The sequence below is a fragment of the Xiphias gladius genome, chromosome 1 (assembly GCF_016859285.1).
Source record: "Xiphias gladius isolate SHS-SW01 ecotype Sanya breed wild chromosome 1, ASM1685928v1, whole genome shotgun sequence".
NCBI classification, from domain to species: Eukaryota; Metazoa; Chordata; class Actinopteri; order Istiophoriformes; family Xiphiidae; genus Xiphias; species Xiphias gladius.
In genome coordinates, this window is record NC_053400.1 from 165,266 (window position 1) to 183,407 (window position 18,142).

Consider the following 18,142-nt stretch of genomic DNA (forward strand, 5'->3'; position numbering starts at 1 on the left):
CTTTAATTCAGTTTTTCTATTAAGCTAACTATTAAGTTATGAAAGGAAAATTCCATTTTATTACAACTTTGGTCTTATTCTCATAGTTTAGCAATTTAGCAGGTAGCAATGAAACAGAAATGGACTTCAGAGTTTGTACATCATTTTCTTTCTACACCAGTACATACACACTGATGACGTCTCTTTATATGTTAGGAGTTTTTACCCTGACCTTCGCTTTCCAGAACACTGTCAGCTGTGTCTGTGTGTGTGTCTGTGTGAGCGAGTGAGTGAGTGAGTGAGTGAGTGAGTGAGTGAGTGAGTGAGTGAGTGAGTGAGTGAGTGAGTGAGTGAGTGAGTGAGTGAGTGAGTGAGTGAGTGAGTGAGTGAGTGTGTGTGTGTGTGTGTGTGTGTGTGTGTGTGTGTGTGTGTGTGTGTGCTTGCGTGTGCGTGTGTGCGTGTGTTTTTAAAAAGACAAAGTCATTGTATTTTGTGTGTAGTGTTGAAACTATGGTATTGATCCAGACAGAGAATGAGAAACAGGGCAAGTGATGAAGACACTGGCAGCACACATATGCACACAGGTTGACTGATAGTAGAATCATCTTCAACTGTAGCCAGGGCTTTGGGCATCACTACTACAAATTGATGTTCACCGTCACACACACACCCTGGGAGAGTAATGGGGTGAGAGAGAGCAGAAATTTGTATTTTGTGTTTGTGTACTTGTTCTTCTAACTTTGTGAGAACCAGTTTGAGTTTTGAACGTTGAGAGTGAGGACATTTTGTGAAAGTGAGGACATTTTGGCCAGTCCTCACACCTTCACGTGGTTGTTAGAAGGTTGAGACTTGTTTTTTTAAGATTCAGGTTAGAATCAGGTTTAGGTTAGGGTTAGAATAAGTGTCGGGGTTAGGCATTTAGTTGTGATGGTTAAGGTAGGGTAAGGGGGGGTGAAATGCATTACGTCAATGATTTCCTCACAAAGATAGCAGAGTCCCCTGTGTCTTATGATACTGCTAATGCAAAACACACACACACACACACACAAACACACACACACACACACACACACACACACACACACACACACAAACAGAGCAGTACTTGCATGACCCCTCCATCTGTATGTGTTTGTGTATATCAAGATACATCTAACCATTATACCTTTTTTCTCAGTAACTCTCTCTGTGTATCTGTCTGTGTGCCCATATGCGGTTGGTAATAGGGAAGCTTTGCTATGCTGACAGTGACAATGCTTAATTTTCACTGTCAATGACAGTAGGAACATTTGCTATTTTTTGCTGTCTTGAGTTTTGAAGCAATGAAAGTGTAGAAAAAAAACTCTTACATATCACCCAGACGTTTCCCATTGCCGATTGTATTTCTGTCAGTGGTTGCCGCCATATTATCATGTCTTACAGTCAGAGCATCTAGAATGAGGGATAATTACTGTAGCTCACATGCTGTGGTATATGTTTTCTTGGATCTTCATTTATTCGTCCATGCAGTTGGCAAGACTAAAAAATTAAAATATAATGAGAGACTGTTATTATCTTATTATTGCTGTGGTTGTAAGAGGGTTTTTTAACCAGTGCTACTCCGGTCTCACTGCAAGAGGAAAGTAGTTTTTATAGACTGACTTGATATGAGAAGAAACATCTCAACAACTTAAAATGGTCTCTTTCAGTGTTATTAAACTGATTTTATTTTCTTTGTGCATGAGACGAAGATTGAGGAAATAAATTAATTTCTCTCTTGCATGTTTCATCTTGTGCTGCTGCAGCCTTTACCATAACCTGATGAATTTAAATTCAGACTCCTGTTTTGTTAAAAATAGGGTTGGGTGGTATGGCCTAAAATTTATATCACGGTTTAATTTGATGAACAGATTGTAATGGTATACGGAAGATCCCGCTATATTCGTTTTTCTTAAAACCACTGAACTCTCGTCCAACATAATTTGCAGATTCACGTTTTCTGCTTGCTGTCTGACTTTTTAAACCTGAGCCATGTCCATATAATGGAAATTACACCAGTCCTTTTTTAACAACTCCTCCTCCTCCTCTTCGTTTACTGCAGCACTTTTAGCCAATTATTCATTTCCAAACAAAGCAGCATTTGCTCTCACGTTATTCAGGCGATTATAGACGAAGTAAAGCTGGCATAATGCTGCCAGAGTGTGTGATTTTTAGATAGCCTTTAAATTGTCCTGCCACGCTGGCTCTCCCTTTTACACAGCTATTGATCCAGTTCTGAGACTACCTCTGCTACCAGCTTAAAGGAGGAACAACAAGGTTCTCCCATTCTCTGTTCGTACCTAGTAACTGAGGTATAATAAAGATGTAACATTCCCGCCTTGAACAGGCTGTATAAAAGCAGTTTTCTTCTTCTTCTTTCCGGCAGACTAGGCAAGATTTAGTGCATTGCTGCCTCCGCATGGGGTAGTTATGGAATTTCCACTTTAGATCTGTAAGGGCTCTACTGGTCAGTACGTTACCACATACTTTCACGTACTTTCAATAACTTTTATACGGTCCACCCCTAGTTGAAAGTGTTATCGAAATGTTACTATGTCCGACTTTGTAAGACTGTTGTTGTGACTTTTATGTAAAAGTGACCAGGGTTCTTATTTAAACATGGGACTGGCATGTTAAATTCCCATAATATTAACTGCTGCTACCGTGACCCAGACCTGGATGTTGTCTGGGAACATGGTGACATCACTGAAAAGAAGTCAGACAGGGCAAGCGATATAAGCAGTCTAATTATCAGGAAGGTTGTAAACAAACTCCCAAGATAGTCAAAATTATTTGGAAGAAAAAACAACAGTGAACGTTAAAATAATTAACCAAAATGTTCATTATATACATTTGTCATGGTTATCCTAACTGGTTGAAATGATGACCAAAACTATGGAAATAAGACCCCAGTTGTAAGAAACAATGTTTTTTTAAAATCCGCTTACATTAAGGCCTTAAACTCAGGGAAGATGACAGACTTGACTATAGCCTACCAGCCAACAGGACTCAAGTTTATATACCTATTTATGACAAAAAGAAAATACCTAGATTAAATTATGTCATAATTAGAGCTACAATTAATTCTTATATTCACAATTAATTGATGAATCATTCAGTCTAAAACATGTCAGAAAACACAGAAAAATAGCCATTCTTATTACCCTTGGCACAAGGCAGTGTCTTCAGATTCCCTACTTTCTCCGACAGTCAGTACAAAATCCGAAGATCCTCATTTTACTGTCTCCTAAGCTCAAAACCTTTAATTTGAGAAGCTGGAACCAAGGAATGTTTGTCCCTTTTGCTTGAAAAATCACTGGGATGATTAATTTATTATCAACATAGTTTACAATAATAGCCAATTAATAGTTACCTATTAATTTTCTGTTGATTTGACTATTTGATTAACCAACTAATTTTTTGACCTCTAATCAACACAAGAAGATACATCTGAAAATTTTTAATCTTTTTTTTCTAATCTGTTTTTTACACAACCAAATCCCAAACAGAGCCTTACAAAAGAGTGCTCTGCCTGACTTTGAGATATAGGCAAAGGGATGTGAGTCATTCACTTTATTGCAAACATAATAGGTGATAACTGTGTACAGATCTCCTGACACCATAATTGATTGATGGAGTCATTTGAGGTTCCTTTAGGCCTTTGGGTATATATTAATGAGTCTGCCATTTAGTCTGTTAGAAAATCAGAGTTGAGCTAAAAACCAAGTGTAAAGGCTGTTTCTACCGTTGCAATACAGATGCACCTTCACTGTTAATCCACATATCGTAACATGTTTCACAGTACCTTTAAATGAGTTGCTTGATGTTAATCATATACTGCAAAGACAAGGCAAGTGCTTTACATAAGGCAAAGAAATACATGAAAACAACATTCAAAAACACAATAAAAAGGGAAAATAAAGTAAATTCAAATAGAATAATATAATATTCTGTAATACATATTTGTAATAGAATAATAAAATACCTGGAAATGCAATTAAATATAAGTAGATTTGTTGTTATGACACCTATCGTCACTAGGTGGGGTTGTTTACCCAACATGCAGGATAATCAGATTGTAGTCATATGTAATGCAAAATGATGGCCGGTGATGTCTGTGTTACTTTCAAAAGTTACTTTAATAACTGTGGAATTGTTATCTGGTAAAGAACTGAGGTCATCTTGTCGTGATAGTCTGGGCAAGGACAGGATGCACGTGCATGTGTGTGCGCACGTGCGTGTGTGTTTCTGTGAGGTGATGTCTCTCTTCAAATGGCCCTATTAGCAGCAGGGTGGGTGGCACAGCCATGCACTAGCTAGTATGTGTGTAGGTGTTTGTAAATGGCTTCCATTACCAGCAGCCCCAAAGGGTTATTTATGAAGTTATCAGGTTTATTTGATGCTGCAGTTACCAGTACAGACACACACACACACACACAATCACAATCACACAAACAAACTTGTACTTCTGTCTTTGCTCTAAAACCAAGTCTTAACCCACAAAAAACAGTCTCTACCCATGGGGACCTCATTTTTTGTCCCCATGGTGACATGAGTCCTCATGGGTTAGTGTGCATTCAGGTTAAAGTCCCCACCGGGATGTAAGAACAAGGAACACACACAGACACACACAAACATACAAACACACACAACAACAGGGTGAAAAACAAGACTAGGTCAAAACGTAGTATATGGCTGGACTGCCCTTTATCTGTTTGCTACTCTCCTACTCTCTGTGCTCACATATACAGTCATTTAATACAGCCGAGTTCCCAGTAAAGCTGTTATTTACATGTTTTTCTGTTTCTGTTGTCAGACAATGGAACAAGTATGAAATAGTGACTCAAACACGGCCAATTAAGACTACATGTTAACCAGCAGTCACGTCCAAGCCATTTCCAATCTGTTGCTCTGCACTGCTAAAATCTTCATTTTATAACTGCAATGTCCTCTGACAAAATCACCATACAGATAAGTTAAAAACAACAGCTGTGTTGTGATTTTGGCTATATTTACCTGTAAAATGATTGCTCAGAGAGAAAGTTAGAGGCTCATTCACATCGGTCAATTGAATGAGACCAGAGAAGTGTGCCTGCAGAGGGAAAGCCCGCAATTGCGCTCAAGGGGCAATACTGGCGACTGTTTTCTACGGGAAGTAGATAAGGTGTGTCCAAAAAGTTGCTAGATTTGTTGCTAGGTGCTTTTGTGAAGAAAAATTGCTAAAGGGGCGTGAAAAGTCAGTAAATCTAGCTACAAAGGCGCTAATTTGGCAACAATGTCTCTAAACACACCCCTGATAACGTAATAGAAACTGTTTGTGCCATTTCATTTTGAAAGAGCAATGGCCAATGAGGGATCTCCAACACTTAGCTGACCGACCAATGGTGTAACCTCCAGAGCCCAAATGATTTATCTCTCAGCTGATTTTACTGGCCAATATTGGCCTATAAGAAATATACCAGTATTGGCGTATATGTTCGCCGATATGCGTCAATATGAAAACCTTTTTTTACAGAACATAATGCGGAAAAAGATGCTTGGGGTAATTTAGAAATGCTGTCATCACAAAGTTCGTACAGTAGCTCCGACTTTGTTTACAATACACTCAGCACTGTCTGCAGCACATGTGGCAGAGTACCATCACAGCTGAGCAGACAGTGGTGCGGAGTCATGCAGTGTCTTCACAGTAAGTTGTTAACCAGTTTGCGAAATACATTGTTGGAAAATAAACAGCGACCCCAAAATTTTCCCTTTTCAATATAACTCTAACATACAATATATTTATATATGTATATATATATAAAAAATATCGTCTGATATATCTATTGGAATTTTTTACTCCCTACAATTGGTCTTGGCATCAGCCCCAAAAATCCAGTATATGTAGAGCCCAAGTAACCTCTATACATTTTTACCCTAGTTCATCGTCTCTCGCAGGAGCTAGACCAATGCATTGTACTGATATACAGTACAATCCTGCATTATGTGTTATTTCTTGTCACTTAATGTTACAGCTGAGGAGGACATTTTTCGGCTTGCCATTTTACATTGCTGCATATAACATGGCTTAATCTCATGCAGGGACATGTGCTGGTGACTGCAAGATTGAATGAAAAAAAAACCCAAGACAACAGTGTGTTCCTCTTTATTATTCTCTGTCTTGACAAGAGTGTTGGCACAGAAGAAGTCCCAGAAGTCCCAAGTAAATCCATAAGGCTTCCTTTATCCAGTTGAAATTGTAGGAAATCTGTTAAATTTCTTTTTAGCATAGAGCATAAGGATAGCTCTGTCCTACTTTTGCAGGGTAAACATGGTTAGCCCAAAATGTGACTAATTAAACCACAGGGGCCAGAGTGCAGCCAGTTGTTCCTTTTAGAGGTGCTGCTTAAATGAACCTATACCATTATACCACATTAAAAACATGCATTATTTGTGATCAGAAGTCATTAATTCCAATGGAGGGTCAATGACAGACAGTAACGGACTAGCACCACCTCGCCGCCGGATCCGCTGACCATCCAGAGGTAGGAAGGAGACAATGGAAGCACCATTGTATTCAATCTATTTTCACTTCATTTGAATAACAGTAAACAGTTCTTTTTTTCTACAACAAAATTTTGCATAACATCCCAATCTTTGCCAGCCCATTTCCTCTAAAAAGGAGCTTTGGTGGGTCCATCCAATTCTGTCTCACAAAGAGCTTGGATGTGTTGTTGCAGGGGCAGGGATTGTATCAACAAAAATGGTTAGCAAAAATGATGCCATGATCAATGAGCCCTTATTTTTTCTATTGAGAGAGTGAAGATATTGAAAATCACAGCTGTGCTACACTGGGTGTTGTACCCTAATGGGATTTCACACCATGCTGCTTCACTCAGAGTTCAAGTTGACTGTGTTTATTGGTGAAATTTCATTGCCCAACTAATGAGATAACAGTTTTCTGTGAGGTAACACTCAAGCAAGCTATAGTAGATAAAAAAGGAAGAAAGAGGATGATTGCCAGTTTCTCATGTTGTGTTTAACTGATATACAAAAATCCATCTTTGTTAGGACTTGTTTTGTCTTTCAAGTTTCCCAGCATTTATATGTTACCTGGCACATGGTGGTGATGTAAACATATGTAAAGTGTATCCCCATAAGGTGGGGACACATGTTAAGATTACTGAGTATTATTTGTGCATGATGACAGATATGATCAAGTTGGACTGAATTTGTTGGTGTTGACAGTCAGAAGATAACAACATACATTGTGTGGTGGTGAAAGATTCAAATCATTTGTCTTTTGATCTAGATGTTGTCTGTCATTTTCACTAATATCAGTTTAAGAATGTTTTTGTTTACAAATGGGATTGAAGCATTGACTTCACCTGTGCAAGCAGGAGAAATAATCAGAAAATTGTAAAAAATAAAGAGTAACTTATTTTAACCCTAAAAAGTAAGCCAGCCAACCCCCAGACTAACTCTGAAGTAAGAGCCATGTTCCCATGGTAACAATCAGTAACACTTGCTGGTGAGTGTCACTAAAAAAAAAAAAAAAATCATTCATTATTTGTGGTTTGCTATTAATGTTGTAGAGTGAGTAATGACAAGGGAAAGGGAATATTTAGAGAGCGCAGTACCCTGTTGGAAAAATACAGTAGTGAGGTCATCGTCACTTGCTTTTGTTTGCCAAAGGATACCATCGTGACCCTTTACTGTCGAGTTAACAGAGGTAGGGTCCTGCCAATTTAAAAAGACACAGGTTCACAGCTCTGCTACAGGTCTGCACTGCACTCAGATTTTATACTACAAAGTTTTTTGTAAACTTACAATGATAGTTGAATTTTCACAGTAAAACGTTTTTGTAACAATGTGCTGCCATGTTTTTCAGGCTGAAAAAGGTGTTAATTTACCCAGAATTCATGGAAAATTAGTACTACTTAAGATTGTCAACTAAACCAAAAAATTTGGTGCAACAGATGAATGTAGACATCTGTCTGACATCTGACTATTTGTTCTGTGCTATTATCTGTGTTAACCTGGCCCCAGGTCATTGTGTAGAGCAACACAAGTTCAACTTACTCTGATTGATGAAATTCTTTTAGATTAGATTAGATTCTTGTTGCCCTCATCTTTCCATCCACCATCTCATTAACATTTTTTTGTTTTTGTTTTTCTTTTCTGTATGGATGACAAGATTCATTTTCTTCTGTCTAGTGAGGTGATTGTAATCATAGCCTACCTATTGGCCAGTGTTGTGTTTCACAAATTACTGTCTGCCAAACTTTACTGTCTAAATTAATCCTAAATTCAGTATGGCAGAAGGGCTAGGGAAAATTATAGTGAATCTTTGTGTGGGTATGGATCCAGGAATTTGCAAGTGTGTTCCTTATGTACATCAGGTATTTCCACATTTCCAGTGTTTTTTTCCCTCACATTAAAATGTCTCGGTATAAGCCTGTAGTTTATTTGTGTGTCTTTATTTTAGTGGAACAGATGTAGTGGCAGACTTCAGGGTCTCTCCAGTCAAGGAGAAACATTTAACAGGCAGTGTGGCGGTAAAACGCACACACACACACACATACACACACTCTCACGCACAAACTCTCTCACACACACACATACATACACATACACATTATTGTGCTTTTGTGTGTGAGCACAGACAGAATTGGCAGAAATACAAAAACACATAGAGTGTTAATACAGACATGCATAAGAAACTTGCATTCCCACACTCATGCAACCATTCACCCACATACATACTGTATGTACGGAGGTATACACACATTCAAGTTCATAGATCATTCAGTAATCCATCACGCTTAATAGAGTCAGGGACTCCCAGCTTCTCACCCTCCTCTCATTCATCTTGTTCTCCTCCCCGCTCCCTCCCTCCTGTTTCTTCCCTCTCCCACTGCCCTCTTAGACATTCATTACAAATGATGAAACTGCAGGGACTATTGAGGTTTCTGGCCTGCATGACTGCTTTAAAGTTTACAGTAGAAACCTGCTTCATTTATCAGACCTTTTTGTCTGACCGATACCAGGCCAGGGACAGCAGCTAGGTCTGTGCATCTGTCTGTGTCTGTCTACCACCTTTTTTCTTTTGGATCAATCTATTTTTGGTTTCACTCCAGAGCACTGTATCACTGTATTTTTCATTTTGGTCGTGAGGAAAAAAAGTATTGACCTTGTTTTCCTGGCTTGGATTTCTACATAATCTAATATGTACTATAATTGTTAGAAATGTTTTTTAATTTGGCTAACTGGTGATGAATCATGATGGTCTTTGTTCTCATGCACACGTTTATCAGAAAGTGGATATTTTGGGATGTCCTGTCAGCCAAGTAGAAGAAACTTCAATGAAGCTATCTATCGGTTGATAAAGCTGTGCAGAAGGATATGGGAAGAAAATGTGGGGGAAAAAAACTACTAATGACTATAAGCCAACTATATATTATACTCTATTTATTCATAAGATTCTATGTCTCATTCATGTCATATTTATTTAATATTAATATATTTTTTCAATATAATTTTGAGCACACTATGGCTCCATAGACACAAATGATTATTTTTATTACTGATTGATCTGTCAATTATCGTTTTCAATTACTGAGTTAATTGTTTAAAATAATGAAATATTTCCCAGAGTCCAATCTGTCATCTCCAGATTACTTTTTCTGTCCAACCAACAGTTCAAAACATAAATATATTCAGTTTACAATGACAACATGCTTAACCTTTAATCCCTCAGACATTTCCATTTAGAGGCCGTTACCCCCTTGTAGCTATAGTCAGGAAATCTTGCAATACCTCTGCCGCCCCGTGGGAATTCACGTCTAAATGCATCTTTCCATTGAATTTGTATGCAATGACACTACCCCTAAAATTACCTTTGCATTCTGTCTGAACACACTGTAAGAGTGCCAACAGCACTTCATCTGGGCCTAGCTGGGCACTATCATTATTTGTTCAGGCGTATGGCACAGGTCACTAGCCATACTCATTAATAATGGTCAAATTTGTCTGTATAGGTGTGTTTGTCCATTGACAAGTACCAAGTACTGCCAGTACAGATATGCCAAAGATGTGTTTGTTCCCATTTATTTTTCCAACAGAGAGCACTAGCAAATTTATTTTTCAATTGTAAAATTTCCCACTCAGTACATGTCTCGCTTACAATTCCTTGATGGCCACAATTATGAGTAACTTGACAGTAAATTGACTTTTTGAAGTTATTAAATTAATGCAGGGCCACTTTCATACTATCAGCAGATTCTGGTCCCAGTCTAAGGTGATGATTTCAACAGTTGTTGTTTGCTTTTCCTGAGGAAATCCAGTTGGTCTGTGCTTTAGACAAAAACAAAACCAAAAAATTGATATATCTATGGTATTTCCTTTTACTCCACACCCCAAAACCATAAGGAAACATCAAATTCAGATCATTTCAGCTCTGAGCCATGGCCTTGGTTGTTTATGTCATGTATTTATGCTTAAAAAGCTAATATTGGCTGATATATCATTACCAAATTTTTCAACATTGTTACCCACCTCAAATATCCAGTATCATTCAGGATCTAACTGACATATCGTAGTGAGTATCATTTGTTGGGATGCAGTTTTGCTAATAAAACTTCTTGGGGCAGCTAAGGCTCAGGAGGCAGAGCGGGTCATCCACTAACTGGAAGGTCGGTGGTTCAACCCCTGGCTCCTCCAGTCCACATTTCAAAGTTTCCTTGGGCAAGATACTGATCATTGGCCAAGATACTGTATCATTGGTGTGAGTGAGTGTGAGTGTATGTAGAAAGTGCAGTATGTATAGAAAAAGAGTGCTGTGTGAATGGGTGAATGTGGCAGTAGTGTAAAGCGCTGTGAGTGGTAGATAATACTAGAAAAGCGCTGTATAATTACAGTCTGTTTACCATTTAATAAAATATTATTTCTGTTACTAATGGTTTAAAAAAAAAAATCTTTTACATAAGAAGTTTATATTCAGTTTACATAACTGAATATTTGATCTTTCAATTCATTGTCCATATTTATATCCTCACATTAGGGATTTTGTTTTTTTTACTTCAAAATGATTTTAACAATAAACCGATTGATGAAATGATCAATCAGCTAATATTTGTCAGTAGCAAATGAGATGTGAATATGGAAACCTGTTTAAACCTAAGCCTGTCCTCTCTGTCTGTCTGCTGTGTCCTCAGGAGCTGGCTGACCTTCGCCACATTCACGCTAAGCTGAAGAAGCAGTTCCAGGAGAAGACGGCAGAGCTTGCCCACGCCAACCGGAGAGTGGAAAGTCATGAGGCTGAAGTCAAAAAGCTACGACTTAGGGTGGAGGAGCTTAAGAAAGAGTTAGGACAAGCCGAGGATGAGGTAGGAACATGGCTGTACATGTATTTGTATATGAATAGGTCAAAATGCATAACAGAAACCTTCATGCTGTTCACGTATTCAAAAAATCCCTTGCTTCTGTCTGTTCCACCAATCCAAAACTTAGGGACATATTCCAACTAACAGTTAGACAGCTAAAGACAAATTCAGGAATCACGAAACAATGCAAACATATAACAAAACAAGAGTAGGTCAAAACCTTGTATATGGCGGATCCGCCCTTTATCTGTTTTGTTTCTCTTCTACTCTCTGAGCTCATATATACAGTAATTTAATACAGCTGAATTCCCAATAAAACTGTTCTCTTTTACATGTCTTTCTGTTTCTGTTGTCAGACAACGATACGAGTATGAAATAGTGACTGAAACACCACCCATTGAGACTACATGTTAACCAGCAGTCATGTCCAAGCCATTTCCAAGCTGTTGCTCTGCACTGCTAAAATCTTCATTTTATAACTGCAATGTCGTCTGACAAAATCACCACACACATAAGTTAAAGACAAAAGCTGTGCTGTGATTTTGGCTATATTTATCTGTAAAATGATCGCGCAGAGGAAAAGTTGGAAGCTCATTCACGTCTGTGTCAGCTGCCTTGTGATCAGTTGAATGACACATAGGGAGGTGTGCCTGCGGAGGGAAGGCCAAACCTTGCACTCACGGGGCAATACTGGAGACTCCCTTCTACGGAAAGTAGCTAAGGTTGTCCAAAATGATGCAATAGAAATTGGTTTTGCCAATTTGAAAAGAGCAGCGACCAACGGTGTAACGTCATGTGGCATTCGGCTGACCAATGGTGTAACAGTCAGTCAGTCACAGACATTCGCGTTCATAGGGCTGGCCCCTCTGTTGCGATCCAGCCAACAATGGCAAAACAACATATATTATGTATATCCGGGCAAGCAGCATAAGCTTACTAAAGCTTTCCAAATAAACTTACATTTTGAAAAAATCATTTCAAACACTCCGATTATCAGATTCTGAAAGTAAACACAGAAAGTAGCCCTCTGGATTAACTATTTTATAGGGAACTATTTAAAGAGCAACCAGTTGGCTGACCAAGCTAGTATTTTGGTTAGCTAACTAGCAAACTACATATTCATCTGTAGTGAAAACAAACATTTATTACCTGTCACTTCATATATAGCATGATTCTACTTCCATAGAAGTTACAGACATAATAGAAAACATCCTGAAATGCTTTGATTGGTTTGTAGAAGTTGTTATCATTGTTGCTTACTGGAGATCTGCCTATTTGGTCTTAAGTGCAACACACACTGGCGGCATCGAGTAGCGTTACCTCATTTGACACTCTTATCTGGGGATCAAATGTGATCAAATTACTGCTTTTTTGGAACATCAACGTGCTTCAATACTTTGAAATACGAAAATGGTGTGTCTTTGCCTGTGAAACAATGGGCACGGGTCTGTGCTGCCCCTCAGACAACATTTTCATGTAATAATCAATACAGAAGCCATCAGCCTCAATTAAAAATTTAGTGGGGGTTTGCAAATTACAAATAAGTGTGTGTGTGTGTGTGTGTGTGTGTGTGTGTGTGTGTGTGTGTGTGTGTGTGTGTGTGTGTGTGTGTGTGTGTGTGTGTGTGTGTGTGTGTGTTTTTTTTGTTTGTTTTTTTCCTAGTTGGATGAGTCTCATAACCAGACCAGGAAGCTGCAGAGGTCTCTGGATGAGCAGGTTGAGCAAACTGAGAACCTGCAGGTACAACTGGAACACTTACAGTCAAGGTGAGGCACACACACACACAAAAGCTCTCTTGAATTCATACATGTTGATATAAACATGCATAAACTCACACATACTGGTGATTTTGAACGTAGCAGAAGAGATTTCTTTAGAAATTATTCCTCACATGAGCTGACATTTAATTTGTACATTCACACAGGATTCAGGTGATTTGAGCAGTATAATGTGTTGCTATTTTAAAGCAGAATAACACTTGATACACATTTGATTGCATTTCCCATATTATACCTCTACTTGACATTATCCATTGGAATGACTTTATGGAGGCTTCAGCACACTTGGTACAGATGTGATGCCTCGGTGCGATAATGTCTTTGCATGTACACCTGGTATTAAAATGCATTCTCGTTATTTCAGTTGTGCCCACAATGTAATTGGATCTCAATAAGCAATATGCAAATTGACTTGTCCAGCAAGAGAGGCAACATGTTTAGCTACAGCTCAAATACTCCAAAACATTCCTGGACAACCATGAAGAGATTAGCTTCTTCTGATCTGTGTGTATGTGTGTGCGTTTGTGTGTGTGTATTGCTTGTCACTCAGTTTAGCTCTCACACTCTATCAGCTTTGCACAATCCTCAGCCCCTTGCTCTCTGCCTCTCCCTCTGCATTCTCTCCATTTTCTCCACGTTGTTGCTCCTGCACCCAACAGCCAATCGCAGAGCTCCCAGTCGCAGGTCACCATAGTAACTGAGAGCTCAGTCGTTGTTCAGCTCTGTGAGGGAGTGACAGGCGTGTCCGCGTGGTAACGGCCTCAGAGACTGACACAAATCTGTGTGTGTTTAGCTTAAGCTTTTCTTCATTACTGGATTTTTTTCAATCAGTCTCTCAGAAACTGCTCAACTTGCGTCCAAGTGCGTGTGTGTGTGTGTGTGTGTGTGTGTGTGTGTGTGTGTGTGTGTGTGTGTGTGTGTGTGTGTGTGTGTGTGTGTGTGTGTGTGTGTGTGTGTGTGTGTGTGTGTGTGTGTGTGTGTGTGTGTGTGTGTGTGTGTGGGTTAACCTACTGAATATGAGTGTGTTAAAAGGTCATCCTTCATGTTGATGGATGGCTCTGTTGTAACACACTTCTTCATCTTTGTATGTTTTGATGCCATGTGCCACTGACATAAGTTAGCATACACAGAGTGTGTGTGTGTGTGTGTGTGTGTGTGTGTGTGTGTGTGTGTGTGTGTGTGTGTGTGTGTGTGTGTGTGTGTGTGTGTGTGTGTGTGTGTGTGTAGGATATCGTGACCACTGCTGCATTAATTTTGACCATTTCTATCTGTCACTTGTGAATTCCCTCACCTAAAGGAAGTGTAATGCTAAATTGCTGGAGTTACCCCCTTTTCAGTATCTGTGATAAAAGATTCCAACACAAGGTTCACACTAGCTTTTCTGAGGGCTTTTGACCATATCTCATGGCCTTCTTCAGGACATGGGAATATTTTATCAAAGTTATGTGTTCCCAAGGTCAGGGATGAACCTTTACGTTTCTATCAGTTGAAATTGAAGTGAAGGTAGAGTGCTCAGAGGAATGGAAATTTGAACATTTACATTTCCATGGCAAGCTTGCTAACTGTCAGATAGAAGGCTTGTTAGCTTGATTGCTAAGAATACGTTCAAACAGTTTATTCAAGAGATGCGTTTTTAACATCAACTCCTGTCTCATAACTGTCTAAAAATCATGTGTCTTTTGTGGAGCAGCTAATATTACAATAAAGTTAAATAAAAGTAGATGGTACAACAATGGTACAATAGCTTTCTCCATTTTGGACTTTCCAGCGCTCTGTTCTGTTAAAGACCAGCACTGTTAAGACAGTCTGCTGCTGGTCAACATTGTGAAGCCACATATCAAAGTTCACCAACTTGACACAAAACTTTGGCATATATTTATTTGCCCCCATTAAAAAACCCAGTGAGCATTCAGATGAACATCACACCAGCCGTTAAAAAGCAAAATTACGCCATTTTAAATGACCGAGCCCTAAGGGTGACACAGTTGTCCATTGGGGATAACTTGATCATATGTCAAACATTACTGTCTTGTATAATACCAGTGTTAGTTTCATGCATTAAACTATTTGGCAGCCACAGAGTGCTCTGAGACACACAAAAACACACACACTGCCTTTCAATCAGCAGTTGCTCATGTTTCCATCTGTGGTGTAGGGAACATGATCTGGTGCGTCATGGCAGCACTGTTGTAGGTGTGTTTCTGAGAGCCATTGATCCTGCTCATTGCTCACTAAAAGAGTGACCACAACACAGTTTGTAACGAATGGATGGCAGGCATCTCTCTCTCTTCATTCTACCTTCTGACTATCTCTCTCTCTCTGTCTTCCTGTCTCTCTGAAGACTAGTGGTCATTCATGTCTATAGTTTTGCTAAGTGTTTGTAGGCTCAAAGGAAAAAGCTCTCACCCTGACCTCGCCTGCTGACTGACAAATTTGTATCTACAAAGTAGACAGAGAATGAGAGAGAGAGAGAGAGAGAGAGAAAGACTGAGGGCTAGTGAATGGGGGGAAGGAGGGAGGGGATTCGGAGGGAAAGAAAGGGAGAAGATTAAAAGTAGCAGAGGTGAAATAAATAGTGCGGTGGAGGAAACAGCTAAAAATGAAGAGATGACTAAAAGGAAAGTGGAGGATCAAGGCTAGTGATGCGGATATTGTTTGCTGAGTTGTCATGGCGATGGCTCAGTTGTCATCACACGACGTAATTGAAGAACTTGGTGTTATGTGATAACAGGTGGGGTAAGATGGTAACAACTGTCTCCGGATGCTGTCAGTAGATCTGGTCTGGTGTTCAAAGATAGCTGTTTTTGTCAGTTTCTGGTGTTGGTTAAGTCTCTTGTTTAGTTTCCTTGCTGTTTCACTGATGTACTGTTTCCCACTCACAGCTGTCAAATATGATGTCATTTGGATGTCATACATCACTCCAGTCCTCTCAGGGGAAGGGGCTCGTGTTCACAATGAATTATTACAATGTTCAATGTCCAGACTGGACAAGAGTTTACAACCAAGAGTTGTAAACATGAAGTCATATAGACTGACTTTGCAACATGGACCCACATGGGGAAATCAAATTTTGCAGAAGTCATGCAGCACTTGAATCCTTCTTGTGTGTATATTTGCGTTTGCTAATGTGGCTAGGGGCTCACAAGGAAATAACTGATTTATAAGCTTTATTAGTATTGTTTGACTCCAAATCAACATGTTATAAATAATGACAAACAGGTAGATAGGGGAAGAAATAGACGCGTGTTGTACAGGAGAATTACTGTGGGATTGACTGGTGGGATTTACTGGTCTCAGTCTGCTTGGAAGCAGAATGAGACCTACCTTTTTTGAAGCTGTCTGGGTTTGGTTGTTTGGTCCACACCAGTATTTGAATGACAGTGTACACACCAGCCTAAGTAAAGTGAACCGAAATATACCAGAGTTCTTTCTTTGTTAAACCACTGGGTTAAGGAACAGTTGTGTACTAGTTTTATCTCCTGATGGTATGCCTCAGTTATTATTTTTGAGGTAGCTTCTCACATGTTTTACTAAATTCAAGATCATAAATTGTACCTTATATAAACAGCAGTTCAGTCCGAATTCTACGGATAAATCAATTAAGCTTTTCCTCTGAGGCAGCAACTGAGACAGCAACTGACAGTGAGAGTCGGCACAGCAGAGTAACAACTCCACTTTTTTCTTCTCTCCTCTTCTTCCCGTTTTCCTTATTAGTTTATTTCTCCATTTGTGCAAAGTTATAAACTGTGAAATCAGAACAGTTCTTTGTTGCAGTAGGGCTCCTTGTCTATGTCAGGATCTTTTATTATTATGGCTTTTTATCCTATCTGTCGGTAGGTTGAGGTCATGTGAGATAGAATCTGTTCTTGGTCAGCTTGATGCCTTTTTCACGCACTGTGTGTTAGAGCTAAGGGATGCAATCATGGATGTGTCAAGACAAGGTTAAAAATCAGTTGGCATCTTTGTAGTGTCTTAAAACAGAAAGGGATCACGGAAGACATGTAAGAGGATTAAGATTCAATCTACCTTTCAGAGAGCTGAAGCCTTGGTGCCTCAAACCAGCCAAGCATCCTGACTTTTAGTCAGCCAGCAAGAAAAACAAGACTAGGTCAAAACCTAGTATATGTCTGGACCACATATTGTCAATGTGAGAAACTGAGCATGTAGTTGAAAACTGTGTGGAACCGCTGTCAACAACTACTTTCAATGGGACGTAGCTAAAACCTGCGGGACAAGTTGCTAAATGTTGCTAGATGACGAACACTCTAATTAGAATACTCATGACATCATCGTTTAATATTTCAGCTTGTTTCAGCTCCTTATCTGTTTGCTTCTCTCCTACTGTCTGTGCTCACATATACAGTAGTTTAATACAGCTGAATTCCCAGTAAAGTGGTTCTCATTTACATGTTTTTCTTTTTCTGTTTCAGACAACGGAACAAGTATGAAATAGTGACTATGAAATAGTGCCCTTTCCAAGCTACTGTTTTGCACTGCTATAATCCTGATTTTATAACCCAGCATCATCTTACAAAATCACCATACAGATGAGTTAAAGGCAGCGGCTTTGCTGTGATTTCAGCTATATTTACTTGTAAAATTATCATTCAGAGAGAAAGTTCTTTCAAGCTCATTCACATCTGTGTCAGCTGCTGTTAAAACAACTGAATGACACAAATAAAGAAGTTTGCCTCTACCTCTGTCTCTAGGTGCTTTTCTGAATATGTCAGTAAATGTAGCAACAAAAACATTTTTAAAGAGCAACGGACAATGGGGAAACTCCAAAACTCGGCCGGCCGACCAGTGGTGTAACTTCATCACTCAGTAAGTCAGCGTCAGATTTTCACATATGTAGGGCTGGCCCCACTGTTCCGGTCCAGCTAAAAAGGCTTCAAATAGCATCTTTTCTTTCTTTTCTTTTTTTTTGTGCGTGTGTGTTGGTATAGCATAATTAAATCTGATATAATTGATGTCAGTTGTTTTAGCTTTTGTCAGTTGGTATAG

At 39.2% G+C, this 18,142-nt stretch overlaps 1 protein-coding gene across 5 annotated transcripts in view; it reads left to right on the forward strand.

Moving 5' to 3' along the window:
• Nucleotides 1-18,142, forward strand: part of ccdc102a (coiled-coil domain containing 102A) — a 74,403-nt gene that overhangs the window by 53,195 nt on the left and 3,066 nt on the right. For 3 of the 5 annotated variants that reach the window (XM_040124089.1, XM_040124096.1, XM_040124104.1), the window contains exons 8-9: nucleotides 11,193-11,363; nucleotides 13,023-13,126. In XM_040124089.1, the coding sequence (XP_039980023.1) occupies nucleotides 11,193-11,363; nucleotides 13,023-13,126 (275 nt within the window). Of the gene's footprint in view, nucleotides 1-11,192; nucleotides 11,364-13,022; nucleotides 13,127-17,568; nucleotides 17,805-17,847; nucleotides 17,979-18,142 lie in introns of those variants that run through there. The other 2 variants (XM_040124113.1, XM_040124121.1) reach the window with 2 other exon arrangements.